An 18,563-nucleotide genomic window follows, 5' to 3' on the forward strand; every position below is an offset into this window, starting at 1 on the left:
TGAGACTCTTTGCTGGTCTCAAACTTTTGAACATTTTTACAATTGACTTTATTTTTAGACATGTTTTTAGCTCCCTTTAAGTTTTATAAAGGTTCATTACTAGTTTATATTTCAATGCATCCTTTGAGGTTGCCTCACTCACACAAAACCAAAGCATCCTTTCTTTTTGCTAAGTAAAAAGAAAGAGCGCAGTTAGCAGTATAGAAGAGCTTCATACTTTATGCAATCAAACACTATAAACGTTTAATTTTATTTATAAAAAATTCATAGAAAATTGGCTTGTTTGCAACGCTAAAATACCGTGAAAGTAAATTCTTTGTAAATGGTCTAACAAATTACTGTTATTGGCTTTGTTTTCGTGCATGCATACATTCGAAAAAAAATACAGCACTATACCCAGAGCTTCAATTTAGCACAGACACCATTACATTGGGTATTCTACTGTGGAGCAGAATGGTTTTTCTTGTTTTTTTCTTCTTATAAAGCAGTAGTAAGTATTAATAGCGGAAGTAGAGTTGTTGTAGTGTGTTAGTAATATCCTGTTTGTTGTTAGTAAGTCCATATGTGTGTATTTGCCTTGTGTTTGAACTTTCTTCAAGCCAATTTTTCCTTTTACACCAGACAACAATATCCATAAAAGTAATGAAGCTGTTTACTAGCTGCTGCTGTTCTTTTATGTTTAATAATATGTTTTTCTTTTGTTTTCAATTTAAAAAGGAGAGGAGAGGTCCTTTTAGCAAACTGTAAATGATGGCAAATGTACGAGCATAAATGTGTGAATTTGCCTGTAGAATTTAATAAGAGAACATTAACCTTTTTTCGCCAATATTTGCAAATAAATATGGGTAGTTCCATGAAAACTAGAAAATAAATTTAAATTTTCTTTAACTTTCAATGATTCTCTATTTTATATCATTAATTTTCTTTACAAATTGTCGATAGATTAAAATGTTGTAATATTTATTTCTGGATTTCGTTACCATCATGGCTGACTACCACATATCTTATTTGTTCTTATACATGTCTTCTTTTCCTTTAACATTATTACTTCTCTAATGTTCAGCGTATTTTTCTGTTTAGTTGTACACGAAAAATTCCAATATGCCATTTGTTTTTAAAGCAAATTGTACTTGTATTTTATTTTCGCTACTTCTTCCCTATTTCTTTATGTATTGTGTGCCTGGCTGCCTGCTAATGATATTATGGTTTTGCACACAACAGCAAAATGAAAATAGAATTGGTATGAAAAAATACTACAACACAACAACCCATCTAATATTCATGAACATTTATATGGGTCTTAACAATTTAAATGTACTAAACACGCCATGGTTAACAAAAGTATATTTTGTTATACTTCTTTAACAACAACAAATGCCCACTAACCACTAAGTTCCCAGTTCTTAAATAAGTTATAAATATTATTGAAAGGTATAAGGGTAAGTGGGAAATTTTGGAAAGCAACCGATGATTTTTATAATTTGGAGCAAATTTAATTAACTTTTGAAAAAGTAGTATTTCTACTACTATTTTTAAAATGGAAAAATAACACTGATTTTGAAATCCTCTATTTCACTCTACATATTTCGGTAAAAAATTAGATAAAATTTACATAAATTAGTACTTTTTATGAAAAAGTAGTAGTTTATTTACAACAAATAACCAAATTTTTGTAAAATTTTTGTCTGCTTTTAAAGCTCATTTTATGAATAACTACATTCTGCAGAAAAATTTACGAATTTAATACTTTTTAGAAAAAGTAGTATTTCTACTACTATTTTTAAAATGGAAAAATAACACTGATTTTGAAATCCTCTATTTACACTCTATATATGTCGGTAAAAAATTAACATAATTTAGTAATTTTTTTAAAAAAAGTAGTAGTTTATTTAAAACAAATAGCCAAATTTTCGTAAAATTTTTGTCTGCTTTTAAAGCTCATTTTATGAATAACTATATTCTGCAGAAAAATTTACGAATTTAATACTTTTTAGAAATAGTAGTATTTCTACTACTATTTTTAAATTTTAAAAATAACCTTGATTTCGAAATCCCCTTTTAACACTCTATATATGCTGGCAAAAAATTAACATAATTTAGTACTTTTTATAAAAAAAGTAGTACTTTATTTTAAACAAATAACCAAATTTTCGTACAATTTTTGTCTGCTATTAAAGTTTGTTTTATGAATAACATTAAAATACAGAAAAACTTACGAATTTAATACTTTTTAGAAAAAGTAGTATTTCTACTACTATTTTTAAAATGGAAAAATAAACATGATTTCGAAATCCCCTTTTAACATTCTATATATGCTGGTAAAAAATTTACATAAATTAGTACTTTTTATGAAAAAGTAGTAGTTTATTTACAACAAATAACCAAATTTTTGTAAAATTTTTGTCTGCTTTTAAAGCTCATTTTATGAATAACTACATTCCGCAGAAAAATTTACGAATTTAATACTTTTTAGAAAAAGTAGTATTTCTACTACTATTTTTAAATTTTAAAAATAACCTTGATTTTGAAATCCCCTATTTTTGCTCTATATATTCCTGCAAAAAATTAACATAAAAAAGTAGTAGTTTATTTAAAACTAATTGGTATATTTTCATAAATTTTTTGTTTGCTTTTAAAGTTCATTTTATGAATAACAATATTCTGCAGAAAAATTTACGAATTTAATACTTTTTAGAAAAAGTAGTATTTCTACTACTATTTTTAAAATGAAAAAAAAAACAATATTTTTTAAATCTACTAATTAAATTAAATTTAAACTGATACAGCTTTAATGAAATTTAGTACTTTTTTTAAAAAAAGGTAGTAGATTTTTTAATACTAAAAGGCAAGAAAGTTCGTATGCGTATAAAATTAATTTTTATTATAAAGTATATTCTAACGAAAAAATTATAAATTTAATACTTTTTAAAAATAGCAGTATTTCTACTACTATTTTTAAATTGGTAAAATAACAATGATTTTGAAATCTCCTCATCGCACTCAAAATATTCTGACAACCATTTAACATAATTTAATACTTTTTGTTAAATAGTAATAAGTTTTTCACTACTTTTTGAAATTTTGTTTTTCTTTAGTTTTTCCACTTTATTTCCTATAGGCCTCTTTTTACATCCTGTTTTGTTAATTTTTTTCTCTGTGTTTAATTTTTTTTTTCTGGCCCATAACTATTAATATCTTTTTTCATAAGGTGATTATGAACATGAGTTTTGGTAGCTCATAAAAACCAATGTTGCTGATTGTTGGTTTATAAATTATGCAAGCCTTATTACATGCTATGATATTATTAAAAATAAAACGAAAAAGAAATCACAGCATAATCACTACATGTCAAGGAATATCACACACAATATTTTAATAGAAAAATTATAGGTGTGTTTTATCATCAAAAAAATTACTTGGAAATGTGTAACAGGATATTGGCTAAAAGGAAATTAAATTAAATTAAAGAAACAATATAGTTGCTATATTATTTAATAGAATGTTACTAGTTTAAGCCATCTTTAATTTGTGAAAACTTTCGTTGTCCTGAATCCGTTATTTCAGTAAAAAATTTAATTTTGAACACATTTGAAAAATTTCCTTTTACATGTTGTTGAAGTGTCAAATTAATTTAGTGTTTAAGTGCTCATTATTGAATATCACTGTATGTGCTGAGAGAGAACATGTACTTCTAGTTACTCGTAAGTTATTTTGCTTAAATTGTTTACTTCTCCCAAAAAAAGATTTGTAACTAGAAGTTAGTTATCAGTGTCAACTCAAACAAAAAGGTTGGTATAACCATTATAATAAACCCGCACATTGCAAAAACTAATCCCCGTTTTATTTTATTCAAATTTGTTAAAATTCTTCATTTTCCCCCCAACATTTTTGGTCCAATCGAGCCGGATTGGCGAATCGAAGAAAATTTAACAAATCATCTCTTTTCAGAGCAAAAAACCCCGTGAAATATCACAAAATCAACCCCCAATATTTAAAGGCAAAAAAACATCAACAAATTAGTGGATGCAAGCAGAAGCTGAGCCAATAGCAGCAGTTTTAAATAATATAAAGGTTTAAAAAAAAAAAAAAATTGTTTGACTTCACAAATAAAGTAAGTGTAAATATATTTTTATATACATACCTACATACAATTATTAAGAAAAAACAACAAGTGCAAATTATACCAGTGCAAAAACAAAACTTCGCTGGACAGTTATTATATTTTGTGAAGTAAAATATCCCCAATAAATTAAAACAAATTCCACACAGATCAATAATCTGTTAGTGAAACCAATAAAATAAAATTGTGTTAACACCAGTCTGTAAACAGTGTAAATGTAACTCAAACTTGATTAATATTTAAATTTTAAAAGTTCTACTTTATACACAAATTGAGAGCATCTCCGAAAACTCTCTCTAAAAACAAAAGAAAAAAGAAATTGTTCAAACCAACCACAACCTGAAGTTATACATGTATGCAATCACTTAACAGAGTTCTAGGCAGTTCAAACCACACACAACATTATACATGTCATACATGAACAACAAACAATTTAACAGAAAGCTAAAGTTTTGTTCGGACCACACACAACCTGCTGTTACTATAAAACACAATACAACATATCAACAGTGATCACGTTTTGTTCCAACATAAATAAAAGAAGAATTGAATTTTCAAATGTAAACAAAACAAAATACAAAAAGTTCTCTCATTATCTTACATATGTGTGATTGTGTGTACTGAATATTTTGTATCCGATAAATTAACTACATACATACAGTGGTGGCCAGGAATTTAAGACAAAAATTGTTTGCTAAATTTCATGTAATTGTCAATTATTTTTTCAAATATTTCCACAAATATGTAAGCATGACGACTGTTTTAACACACAAGTGTGTTTTATTCGACTGTGTCAATTCATACATATTCACCATGAACACATAAAATTTTTCTACAACTTGACCAAAAATTTTTTTTTTTAAATAAACATATTTTCTCACATTTATATCATTATAATTTTATTATTATAAAAAATTCGGACCAAATTTCGTATTTTTAGTTCCATTAGTTTCGGTCATATCATGTTATTAACAGCGGATGTTCGCTGAGGTGGGTCAACGTTTTTCCACATATCTTTGTCCATACATGTTTTACCGATTTTTCCAAACATTTTTCAGAAACTAGAAACATTAATAATAAATTTCATACCCTTAGAGGTCCTTTTATTTTGGCTCTATCGCACTAAAAATTCAGTTGATGAAAAAAATTCAAGTATTTGTCTTAAATTGGTGGCCACCACTGTATGTATATGTATCTGCAAACGCATGTTAATCTGTAAACATTTCTTTTTTTCTTTTATCGTTTGTTATTACACTGTTTCCTAACGAATTTTTTTTTCCATAATAAGTAAATACTATAAAATATAAACATTAAACAAAATCATTTCGAATAAATTATATGAAATAAAAAACGAAATATAATAACTGTAAACAAGTTTTTGCTCACGGTGATCTCTTAATCAATATAATTGATTTTATTATTTCATCGAAACACATAAATATATTTTTTTGAACCATTATAAATCGCCAAGAAATCGCTATTTTAACATCCCATTGATTTTTATTATTTAATATACATATCATAACCCCGCTTATTATCTTGATCACCTAGTCGGTTGTTATTTTTTTTTCCTCTGGTGTATTTTGTTGTTCTCAAAACATTTTTAAATCGACTAAAATTTTATATATTCATTCTTGGTCATAAATACTCGATTTGAGTTTCATTATGTCGGTATTAGACTCATTTATACGGGCTTCGGATAGGGTGGTAGAATTCCAAGCGTATTTTGATTCACTTTCTGTTGACAGCCATTCTGTTCATACATTAGAGGTGCACAAGGACGAGGTTGTGCGCCTATGGTCAGTGTTTAGATCGTGCTACGATGATATCCTCAATAAATTCAATGAATTAGAAGAAGATATTCAAGTTGAAACTTTGAAATCGCGATTTTTTTCGACATTCGAAGCTCACGTAAAGGTTCTCGCAAAATCCAATGAGCTATTGGATACTCTTTGCCAGCAAGCCGGACCAATCCCTGCCTCTAACCCCTCTACAATCCCTCAAATGGACACTACACCAAATATAACCCTACCACCGTGCGATACTGAAGTTTTTCACGGGGACTATCAGTCCTGGCCTACCTTTCGTGACATGTTCACAGCATTATACCGCAACAACAAGCGGTTATCTCCAGTTGAGAAAATGTGTCATCTTATAAAAAAGACACAGGGAGAGGCGCGTGAATTGCTCAAAATGTGTCCAATAACAAATGACGGTTTCGCAATGGCTTGGCAGAATCTAGTGAACCGATATGAAAATAAAAGAATCCTCATAAACTCTCAATTGAAAACTCTTTTTAACCTGTCTCCCATTTCTAAAGAAACCGGTAGTAATATTAGGTCCATTCAACGTACCATTAATGATTGCGTCTCAAATTTAAGTCTTCTCCAAATTGACACCGGTAATTGGGATGTAATATTTGTATACATTTGTTCGACGTGTCTTCCGGACGTAACCCTTACCCTCTGGGAACAATCTTTACCAAGTAGCACCGAGTTGCCAACATGGAAGCAAATGGATACATTTTTGACATCTAGATTTCAGACTTTAGAGTCCGTTGCTGATATTCGCACCACGTTTGCTAATCCTAATATTTCAAATAATGCGAAATCTTCTTTTTCAAAAAGACACAATCCATCAGATCAGAAGAAACTTAATACCTATCGTACCGGTGTTTCTAACGATAAAACCACTAAATGCTCGCTCTGTTCTGATATTCATCCCCTTAGACTTTGCCCTACATTTCTGGGAATGTCTATAGAAGAACGTTTTTCGATAGTCAAAAGGCAGAATCGCTGCACGAACTGTCTCGGAACATCCCATGAGTTCAGAAATTGTAGGAGCCAATATGTTTGTCACTTATGCAAACAAAAGCACCATTCTCTACTCCATCGAACGGAAAAATCATCAACTGTAGTCCAACAATTTAATCCTCAATCGAGTCCTCTGACTGTAGCTTCGACCCCGCAAACTGAACCGAACACTTCTAGTGTTACCAACCCCTTACAAACCAACAATAATCCCTCTACTTCGAATGAAGCTGCAAACCAGATGCGACACGCATATTCGACGCAAATACAGTCCACTACAAATTCTACAGTCTTACTTGGTACGGCCCTTGTCGATATTTACACAAACGGCCTTAAGTGTACCGTTCGAGCCTTAATTGACTCTGCATCTGAAGCTACTTTTGTATCAAAAAGACTTCAATGTAAACTAGCTTTAAAGACTCGCTCTTCTAAAACTGAGGTTCATGGGCTAAACGATGCCTTGACTGCTACCTCAACCCAGCTATGTTACATTCGTATAGGCTCGCCTATTGACAGCTCGTTCGAAACCTATGCCGATGCCTTTGTCGTTAAGAAACTAACTAACCAGCTCCCCTACTACCCGTTATCAACTTTAAGAAACAGCGAATTTTCAGATTTACAAATGGCTGATACTCATCTTAATAAGAGTTCAGAAATTGATTTATTGATTGGTGGCGATGTGTATCCAAAGATTTTAAGAAATGGGTTGCGTTGGGACAATAACAAATCTTTAGTGGCACAACAAACCGTTTTCGGATGGATTGTTACAGGCCGAATCGCAACAAAAACGTATGTCTCTTCGGTCTCATCATTTTATAACGAGGTCGTATTAAACAAACAACTCCAAAGGTTTTGGGAACTTGAAGAAGTTCCAAAAAGGCCTCGACTTACCGATGAAGACCTTTACTGTGAAAATCTTTTTCAATCCTCGACATATCGCACGGAAAACGGACGTTTTGTTGTTTCGTTACCCTTCCGGCGCGAGTATCCAGAGAAAATAAACATTGGATCTTCCCGTCATATTGCCCTCACTCAATTCGTTAGGAACGAGACTAGATTGATGAAAACCCCTCAACTGAAATCCGAATATGATAGAGTTATCACTGAATATTCATCTCTCAAACACATGACTCATGTCACCCCATCCAGTGCTAATACCAAGTACTACTTACCCCACCATGCGGTTCTTAAACCCGACAGCACTACCACGAAGTTACGTGTAGTCTTTAACGCGTCTAGTCCGTCATCAAATGGGAATAGTCTTAACGACTTGCTTTACCCCGGCCCTATACTACAGGCGGATTTGACAATACTCATTTTGAGATGGAGACTTTTCAGATACGTATTCAATGCGGACATCGAAAAAATGTATCGCCAGATTCTGGTAAACCCATCTCATAGCTCATTTCAGCGTATAATATTCCGTAGTTCCCCTAATGAAGATCCCCAAGATTTCGAACTAAACACCGTAACTTTTGGTGTAAACTGCGCCCCATATCTGGCGATCCGCACATTACTTGAGTTGGCTAAAATAAATCAACAGTCAAATCCGATCGTTTCTGATATTCTGCTGAATTACATGTACGTTGATGACGTTTTAGCCGGCGCCCACACACTGTCTGCTGCTTTGAAAGCTAGAGACGATCTTATCCAAGTTCTCCATTCGGCTGGTTTCTCTCTTCGTAAATGGACGGCAAACAACGAATACTTGCTTAAAGGTCTTTCCCCCGATCATCTCTTAGATGCAGAGTTCCTGAAATTATCAGACTCTTGTACCACCAAAACTTTAGGCTTACGTTGGAACGCCGGAAGTGATCATTTTTATTTTCAACTAAAGAACTCTCCCGATCGAAATTCAACTACGAAAAGATCAGTTTTGTCTGAAATTGCCAAACTATTTGACCCCGCCGGTTGGCTTGCCCCTAAAATAATAGTAGCCAAAATGATTATGCAACAAATCTGGAAAGATGAGACAAACTGGGACGAAGATCTTAAGCCATCAACACTATGCCAGTGGCATGCATTCTTAGATGATTACATCGATATAGAACACATCAAAATTCCCCGATTCGTGGACTTTGATCCCTCTTATTCCATCGAGTTACATGGCTTCTGTGACGCTTCGGAGAAGGCCTATGCCGCCACACTGTACATACGCGCCGAATGTTTAGGTTGTATCTCGTCTCACCTCCTAGTAGCTAAAACGAAAGTGGCTCCCGTTAAGTTTGTCTCATTACCTCGTAAAGAGCTTTGTGGGGCTGAACTAATGGCTATCATGATTGATAATGTCCAATCCCAAATGAATCTTCGAAACTGTAAACTCTATCTATGGACCGATTCAACTATAGTGTTGGCATGGTTACAAAAACCACCTAATCGATGGAAAACTTTTGTTGAAAATAGGGTTTCCTCCATTGTCGAAAAAGTAGGGAGTCAATCTTGGTTTCATGTTGACTCCAAAAGTAACCCCGCTGATTTGGCATCTCGTGGACTCACAGTTGCACAACTTATATCAAACGACTTATGGTGGCATGTACCTTCATGGCTCAGACTTCCTCCAGAACAATGGCCTAAAAATTCATCTAGTTTCTCAACAGAAGAGGAGGCGAAACCTATTCGTGTTCATTTGTCTCAAATCACCACTACTGATATTTTGAAGGACTTTTCCGATTTTCCCAAAGCTTTGCGCATTGTTTGCCAGGTGTATCGTTTTTATTACCGCTGCTGTCGAAAATTGCGTCATAAACTAGTAACGACCAATGAACTAACTCGCGCTGAACTAGATAATGCCAAAACCCGCCTGGTTATTGCCTGCCAAAAGTTGTACTTTGAAAAAGAATACAATTTATTATCCCAAGGTCTAAACGTGTCCAGAAAAAGTCATATCTTAACACTTAATCCATTTTTAGATTCCACGGGCGTTATGAGGATAAACGGTCGCTTATCTAACTCTCCTTCGCTAAATTATGATGAGAGATTACCAATATTATTGCCCTACCATGGATGTTACACGAGGCTATTTCTAACATATCTGCATAAGTATTCGCTACATGGTCAAAATTCTCTTTTGTATAGATTAATGCGTCTCTATTATTATGTCCCCAAGCTTAAAGTCCTGATCAAAACTATTTTATCCCAATGTCGATCTTGTGTAATTCAAAAACATCAGAAAAGCCAACAAATAATGGCGGCCTTACCCCCTGAGAGGACCACACTTTCCCGTCCGTTTACCAATACTGGTGTTGACTTTGCTGGTCCCTTTGACATCAAAACGTATGCAGGACGCGGCTGCAAAGTTACCAAGGGTTACGTATTAGTCTTTGTATGCTTTGCGACTAAGGCTATACACCTCGAAGGTACGAGTGAAATTTCCACGCAGGCCTTTCTAGCTGCGTTTGCACGATTTTTTTCACGTCGAGGTTCTCCAAATGCTATTTACTCGGATAATGGCACTGCCTTTGTCGGCGCCTCCCATATTTTGGACGCTGACAGATCTCAATTCATAACGCTGATACGTCGAAAACTACTCGATCAACAGAGTTTTGCGCTGCTTGAATGGCACTTTATCCCTCCAGGTGCGCCGCATATGGGCGGCCTCTGGGAAGCGGGTGTCAAAAGCTTCAAAATGCATCTTAAACGAATCTCTCACAGTCAGAGCTTTACCTTCGAAGAATTTTCCACTATGCTAACCCGCATTGAAGCTTGCTTAAATTCCAGACCACTCAGCCCACAAAGCGATAATCCTGAAGATTTGGGCGTACTCACCCCTGGTCATTTCCTTATTGGAAACGTACTCCTATCACCCCCAGAACCTGACTTATCTGATCATTCACTGAGTTATGTCAATCGGTGGCAAAAATTGAAAATTTTGCATCACCATTTTGCCCAAAGGTGGAAAGAGGAGTACCTCAAGGAACTCCACAAACGCTTCAAATGGAAGTTTCCCCAGCGTGATTACGCTATCGGCGACCTTGTAATTATAAGGAAAGACAATTTGCCCCCTAACCAATGGCGTCTTGGCCGTATTGAAAATATAATACGCGGTAAAGATCACAGAGTCAGAGTCGCCGACATACGAACTGCCAATGGCATCGTAACTAGGCCAATCGTAAAATTAGTATTACTCCCCAACCTCGAACACTCCTAATAACAATTTCTCTATTTACTTACAGCAACAACCATGCCCCGTCATCATCGAAGAAGTCTATCTCCATTGGAAGAACAGAACCGTAGCCACCACCGACGCAACATTCGCCATAATAGACAGTCTCCTGACTGCCGTTTATGTAACAAGGACCACTCGCTCCGAAAGTGCATCAGATTTAAGAAAATGAATGTTGCAGAGAAAGAAAAGGTTGTCAAACGATATCGATACTGCGAGAACTGTTTAGCACACTCTCATCTTGTCAATCGGTGCCGCAGCACAGATCGCTGCCGCCAATGTGGTAGCAGGCATCACACTTTATTGCACCGCCATGAACGTTTACGTGAAAACCAGACTGCTATTGTTGGCCAATCATGCTCAAGTCTGAGTACTGTCACTCTGCTGCCTACTATTGTAATAAAACTTGAGCTTGGAGAAGAATGGGGCAACGTAAGAGGTCTTCTTAACCCTTGCACAGAGGTGAGTTCTATTGCAGAGTTTCTCATAGAACGATACAAGATTCCTGTGGAAAAAATTGGTTCTGATTTCTGGGCCAAGGTAAAGATTCGACCACGCTTTGAAGAAACACCTATATGTGCTATTACCGTGAAAGTTGACAAGAATCTCCCACGTAAACAACCAAAAGAGAAAATCGATGAAAGAGTTGCTTCTCTCTACACAAACCTTCGTCTCGCAGATCCCAACTTCTACAAAAACGAAGATATCAACATCATCCTTGGCGCCGATATATATCCACGGATTATCAAATCCAGCCTACAGCCTGAATCTATTGGCACTCCCATGGCACAAGACACCGTACTAGGCTGGATAATTATTGGCCGATTCGGGGTTTGATTTTTGTACTGCTGTATTTATCTAACATCTTATATTTTATTATATTTGTTATTCAACTAATTTAAATTTATTTAATTAGCTTGGCTATCTCTGAATTTTGTAATTATATTTTAACTGGAAAAATTAGAAATTGAATTTGTTAATATTTATCATACTTTGGATTAAACAAATGAATTTTATGTATGGTATCAACTTTTTGTAAATAATCTCAGGTTTCCTTCAGTTGCACTGTAGCAAGGGGGCCGGGATGTTGAAGTGTCAAATTAATTTAGTGTTTAAGTGCTCATTATTGAATATCACTGTATGTGCTGAGAGAGAACATGTACTTCTAGTTACTCGTAAGTTATTTTGCTTAAATTGTTTACTTCTCCCAAAAAAAGATTTGTAACTAGAAGTTAGTTATCAGTGTCAACTCAAACAAAAAGGTTGGTATAACCATTATAATAAACCCGCACATTGCAAAAACTAATCCCCGTTTTATTTTATTCAAATTTGTTAAAATTCTTCATTTTCCCCCCAACACATGTTAATCCAGCTTCTTAAAACTTCAACCAATACTTGTATTTGCAAATCTCATCGAAAATTTGTGTAAAATTCAAGTAATCCCCTTCATTTTTTCTAATATTTATTCAACAAATATTCAAAATAAAATGAAGAATTTACTGCCTGTGCTTCCGTTTCCTGTTACCAATTTAAACAGAAAAACCATACCCACACAAGACACGTTTTATCTTAGGGATTTTCAAATGAATTTTATATGATATTTCTTGAGTAAAAACTGTTAGTTTGAGTATTAAATTACGAAATACAGATGTGGTCAGTAGTTAAGGGCATAAAAAGGATGATGAAACAGAGACAGAACAAAAAAAAAATATAGGAAAATGTTACTAATGCCAGGATATTAAAATATACACACATAAATTCTTAGATACCCACTCTCATATGTGTTTAAATGTATGAATGTCTGTGGGAAACTATGTTCACATATTGATGTAAATTGTAACTAGAAATCCATTTACATTTGTAATAGATAGATAGATACTGGTCATAGTCATTTGATTTTGAAAAATATTGTCTGCATTTAAGTATTACAAAACAACAGCAAGAAAAAAACATTATTACTGGCAACAAATAAGCTTGTGTTCTCTATGCCAACATGCCTGACTAAAGACATTTTCTTTTAGATTTTGTGGGGTTCTTTTATTCTTGAAAAAAAAACATGTAAATAAAAACAATATTTAATGTTTAAATTAAAGGCAATTTAAATAAAATGTTATCAATTTAGACAATTTATGGCAACATTTTAAAGAAAATAAATAAAGTTTTAATTGTTTAAACCACAATAATAAAAAAATTATGAAAAATTGTTTAGTCATAAAGTTTATTTTATGCATAACCACACTATATGGTCTAAAACATAACAATTTTAATACTTTCAGAAAAAGTAGTATTTCTACTACTATTTTGAAATTGAAAACTATTAATGTTTTTAAAATCTCTGAATAAAGTTCAATATAATCAACTAATAAATTAATATAATTTTCAATATTTTGTTAAAAAGTAGTAGAAAATTTACTACTTTTTCCTAAATTATCATAAATAATTATTAATTTTTCAAGTTTATTTTATGAATAATTATATTCTTAAGAGAAACTAATAAATTTTAAACTTTTTTAAAAAAGTAGTATTTCTACTACTATTTTTAAAATTTAAAAATATTAATATTTTTAAAATCTCCTATTCATGCTTAATGTTTTGACAAAAAAATTTAATACAGTTTATTACTTATTTTTAAAAAGTAGTAGAAAATTTACTATGTTTTGCAAAATTTTCATAAAAAATTATTCGCTCTTAAAGTTTATTTTATAAATAATTATATTCCAAAGAGAAACTAATAAATTTTATACTTTTTTGAAAAAGTTGTATTTCTACTACTATTTTTAAAGTTTGAAAATATTAATATTTTTAAAATCTCCTATTCGTGCTTAATGTTTAGTCAAAAAAATTTAATACAATTTATTATTTATTTTTAAAAAGTAGTAGAAAATTAACTACGTTTTGCAAAATTTTCATAAAAAATTATTCGTTCTTAAAGTTTATTTTATAAATAATTATATTCAAAAGAGAAACTAACAAATTTTAAACTTTTTTAAAAAAGTAGTATTTCTACTACTCTTTTTAAAATTTAAAAATGATAATGTTTTTTAAATCTCCTATTCGTGCTGAATGTTTTGTCACATAAATTTAACACAATTTACTACTTATTGTTAAAAAGTAGTAGAAAATTTACTACTTTTTGCAAAATTTAAAAAAAAAAATATTTTTTCTTTTAGTTTATTTTATGAATAATTATATTCCTAAGAGAAACTTATAAATTTCGTACTTTTTAAAAAAGTAGTATTTCTACTACTATTTTTAAAATTTAAAAATATTAATATTTTTAAAATCTCCTATTCGTGCTTAATGTTTTGTCAAAAAAATTTAATACAATTTATTATTTATTTTTAAAAAGTAGTAGAAAATTTACTACGTTTTGCAAAATTTTCATAAAAAATTATTCGTTCTTAAAGTTTATTTTACAAATAATTATATTCAAAAGAGAAACTAACAAATTTTTAACTTTTTTAAAAAAGTAGTATTTCTACTACTATTTTTAAAATTTAAAAATATTAATGTTTCTAAAATCTCCTATTCGTGCTGAATGTGTTGTCACAACAATTTAACACCATTTACTACTCATTGTTAAAAAGTAGTAGAAAATTTACTACTTTTTGCAAAAATTTAAAAAAAATATATATTTTTTCTTATAATTTACTTTATGAATAATTATATTCAAAAGAGAAACTAACAAATTTTAAACTTTTTTAAAAAAGTAGTATTTCTACTACTATTTTTAAAATTTAAAAATATTAATGTTTTTTAAATCTCATATTCGTGCTCAATGTTTTGTCACATAAATTTAACACAATTTCAGATTTTTAAAATCTGAAAATGTTGATATTTTATAAATGTCCTTTTTATATTCAATGAAATTTAATAAAATTTGAACATAATTTAGTATTTTTTGTTAAATAGTAGTTAGTTATCTACTACTTATTATTATTTTATTTCATATATAGACTTATTTTTATGCTGTTCATTAACTACGCCTTTAATTAAACTTATTTTATGCCTAAAAGCTTGCCACATGACATGACAAACCATTAAAAAGTCAGTTAGTATAAAAATAGTAGTAATTTTTTAACTACAAAGCCGCTTACTTCCATAGCTGTAAATTGTGAATATTTTTATTCAAAATATTTCCAAAAACTTAATTATTTTTGAATTTTAGTTATATTTGAAAAAATAAATTTATATTGAAATCATTCTATATTATTCAAAATAGGATACTAATTAATATATATCTATTTAGAATATAAAGCAATAAATATTATTTGATTTAAATAGAATACGATATTAATATATTTTACTTAAAAGTTTTGAATAAACATTCATAAAATTATACTAATATTATTTGTATTTTAGTAACAATAAGTTGTAATTTATTCAATATATAATGAATAGATTTTAAAATATTTTAATCAATATGAAAACATGTAATTATTTTCAAATTATATTTTTATAGTAAAAATTAAATATTAATTTAGTTTATTCAACTAGTTATGAATAAAATATTATTTTACTTATTCGAAAATTTGTTGATAGATTTTATTCAAAGCAATTATCTTTGAATAATTTTATTTCTCCAAAAAAAATAAAAATATTTAAATATTCAACAAAAAAATTTAGAATACTTTTATTCATAGAAATTTTCTTTGAATAATTTTATTTGTGAAAATAAAGTCAAATATTTTAACAACAAATTTTTGAACAATTTTATAAAAAAATATTTTTGTGTGTGAAAATGAGCTCGGACGATAAAGATTTTTCATCCGATGATTATGAAAAAGATCCTTCGTTTGCTATGAAAAAACAAAAACAATGCTCAAAAATAATTCAACGATAAATAGCCCTAGGAGGAATGCCATGTCAGACGATCATTTTGAACAACTAGTTACTTTAAAAACAGTTTTCAAAAATAATTCATGAATTTTGTTCTTCACAATTTAAATTAATAATAAACCTCCAATTGAAACCATAAATCTGTGTTCATATTCTAGTGATAATCAATGATTAAGTAGTACTTTTTAAAAATAGAATATTAGATACCAGAGAATTAAGGTCTAGAAAAAATTTGTAATTCGTTTTGAAAATAACTTTTTCAACTCAGAATGCAATCAGAAGACATTTTACATCAGTATTATTGTGAAATAAAAATATTCTTTAACATATATTAGAATTATTTCTATTCAGTAATTTTTGGAAAAATAAATTTATTTGTTTCTAATTTGTGAGAAATAAAAATATTTCTAAAGTTTTATTAGAATTATTTCTATTCAATCATTTTTTGTTTGAATAATTTTAGTTTTTTGTGTTTTGTTTGAATAAATATTCCAAAGAAATTAGTTGATTTTTTTGTATCTAAATTAAATAAATTTAAATTTTATTCAACTTTGTTTTATTTGAATATATAAAATTTTACTATTTTCTAAAAAAAATATCAATATAATTTAATTAAACTAATATAAAATGATTATATTTATAATTTAATTGGTTTTAAAAGATATAAATATGGATACATTTAACTGTAAATATTATTAATAAATTAGACAAATACTTTATTTAACTAATAAATAATTTGGAAAATAAATATTTATAATTAGAAACAAAAACTAAAATTATATAAAAAATATTTATATTTTGTATTTTATTCACAAGTTACAGCTATGCTTACTTCTAAGGAATTTATTTGTTAAGTTTCCTAGATCTTAGAGTTTTTAGTTTAATTAAATAATTAAAACATTTCGGTAGGCTTTTTTCAAAGATTTTGCACGTTTACTTGCATAATTTTTAGAGAAATTAATGTTTCAAAGCGTTTATTACTTTAATTTGGTTAAGACAGTAAATTTGCTGGCACAGAATACAGAAGATAAGTTATCTTAGATAACAAGAATAATTAAAATAAGGAAATATTTAGAATCATTAACAATAGGAAGTGACACAAAAACTTTAAGGTTATACAAAATTTGCAGATATCACAATATTTTTTAGGTTTCAATATCGAAAAAATGTTAAAATTTTTCTTTGTTTAATTCAACTTCAAACTAGTTTGTTAAATGTTAATCTAGTTTGATGTCAAACATTACTTTATTCAAACTAAATTTAAAATTTTAAGTGAAATATAAATTTCTGTTTACTCACTTGTAAATAAAATCGTTGGCTTATAGAAGATCTGTAAGAAAGAAAAATAATTTGAAATTAATTAGTTGAAACTAAAAAAAAAAAAATCAATTTTTATATACCAAATATCGATTTTTATATAAAAATCTAAAATCGCTAATAGATCCTTAATAAGAAGTCCTAGACGAAAAAGGGCAATAACCTGTGATCACTCTTATTTCCCACCAAAAATCGATTTTTACATAACAAATATCGATTTTTATATAAAAATCTAAAATCACTCATAGATCCTTAATAAGAGGTCCTAGACGTAAAAGGGCAATAATCTGTGATCACTGTAATTTCTCACCAAAAATCGATTTTTATATACCAAATATCGATTTTTATATAAAAATCTAAAATCACTCATAGATCCTTAATAAGAGGTCCTAGACAAAAAAGGGCAATAATCTGTGATCACTTTAATTTCTAACCAAAAATCAATTTTTATATACCAAATATCGATTTTTATATAAAAATCTAAAATCACTCATAGATCCTTAATAAGAGGTCCTAGACAAAAAAGGGCAATAATCTGTGATCACTTTAATTTCCCACCAAATATCGATTTTTATATACAACATATCGATTTCTATATAAAAATCTAAAATCACTCATAGATCCTTAATAAGAGGTCCTAGACGAAAAAGGGCAATAATCTGTGATCACTCTAATTTCCGACCAAAAATCGATTTTTATATAAAAATCTAAAATCACTCATAGATCGTTAATAAGAGGTCCTAGACTAAAAGGGGCAATAATCTGTGATCACTCTACTTTCCCACCAAAAATCGATTTTTATATAAAAAACTAAAATCACTCATAATCGTTAATAAGAGGCCTTGACGAAAAAGGGCAATTATCTATGATCACTCACCCTCACCCACCCACCAAAAATCGATTTTTATATACCAAATATCGATTTTTATGTAAAAATCTAAAATCACTCATAGATCTTTAATAAGATGTCCTATACGAAAAAGGGCAATAATCTGTGATCACTCTAATTTCCCACCAAAAATCGATTTTTATATAAAAATCTAAAATCACTCATAGATCGTTAATTAGAGGTCCTAGACGAAAAAGGGCAATAATCTGTGATCACTCTAATTTCCAACCAAAAATCGATTTTTATATACCAAATATCGATTTTTATATAAAAATCTAAATTCACTCACAGATCCTTAATAAGAGGTCCTAGACGAAAAAGGGCAATAATCTGTGATCACTCTTATTTCCCACCAAAAATCGATTTTTATATACCAATATCGATTTTTATATAAAAATCTAAAATCACTCATAGATCCTTAATAAG

At 29.9% G+C, this 18,563-nt stretch overlaps 2 protein-coding genes across 2 annotated transcripts in view; one reads left to right on the plus strand and one right to left on the minus strand.

The window, feature by feature from the left end:
- The window catches only part of fz2 (frizzled 2), a 312,996-nt gene that overhangs the window by 232,148 nt on the left and 62,285 nt on the right, over positions 1 to 18,563 (minus strand). The window contains exon 3 of the mRNA XM_065502741.1: positions 17,231 to 17,261. The gene's annotated coding sequence lies outside the window, so the exon portion shown is untranslated. The remainder of the gene's footprint in view (positions 1 to 17,230; positions 17,262 to 18,563) is intronic.
- Positions 5,786 to 11,264, plus strand: LOC135955719 (uncharacterized). The gene is made up of 2 exons (XM_065506076.1): positions 5,786 to 11,023; positions 11,103 to 11,264. The coding sequence occupies exons 1-2, from the start codon at positions 5,786 to 5,788 to the stop codon at positions 11,262 to 11,264; spliced, it is 5,400 nt and encodes a 1,799-aa protein (XP_065362148.1).

The sequence above is a fragment of the Calliphora vicina genome, chromosome 3 (genome assembly GCF_958450345.1).
Source record: "Calliphora vicina chromosome 3, idCalVici1.1, whole genome shotgun sequence".
In the NCBI taxonomy this organism is placed as follows: domain Eukaryota; kingdom Metazoa; phylum Arthropoda; class Insecta; order Diptera; family Calliphoridae; genus Calliphora; species Calliphora vicina.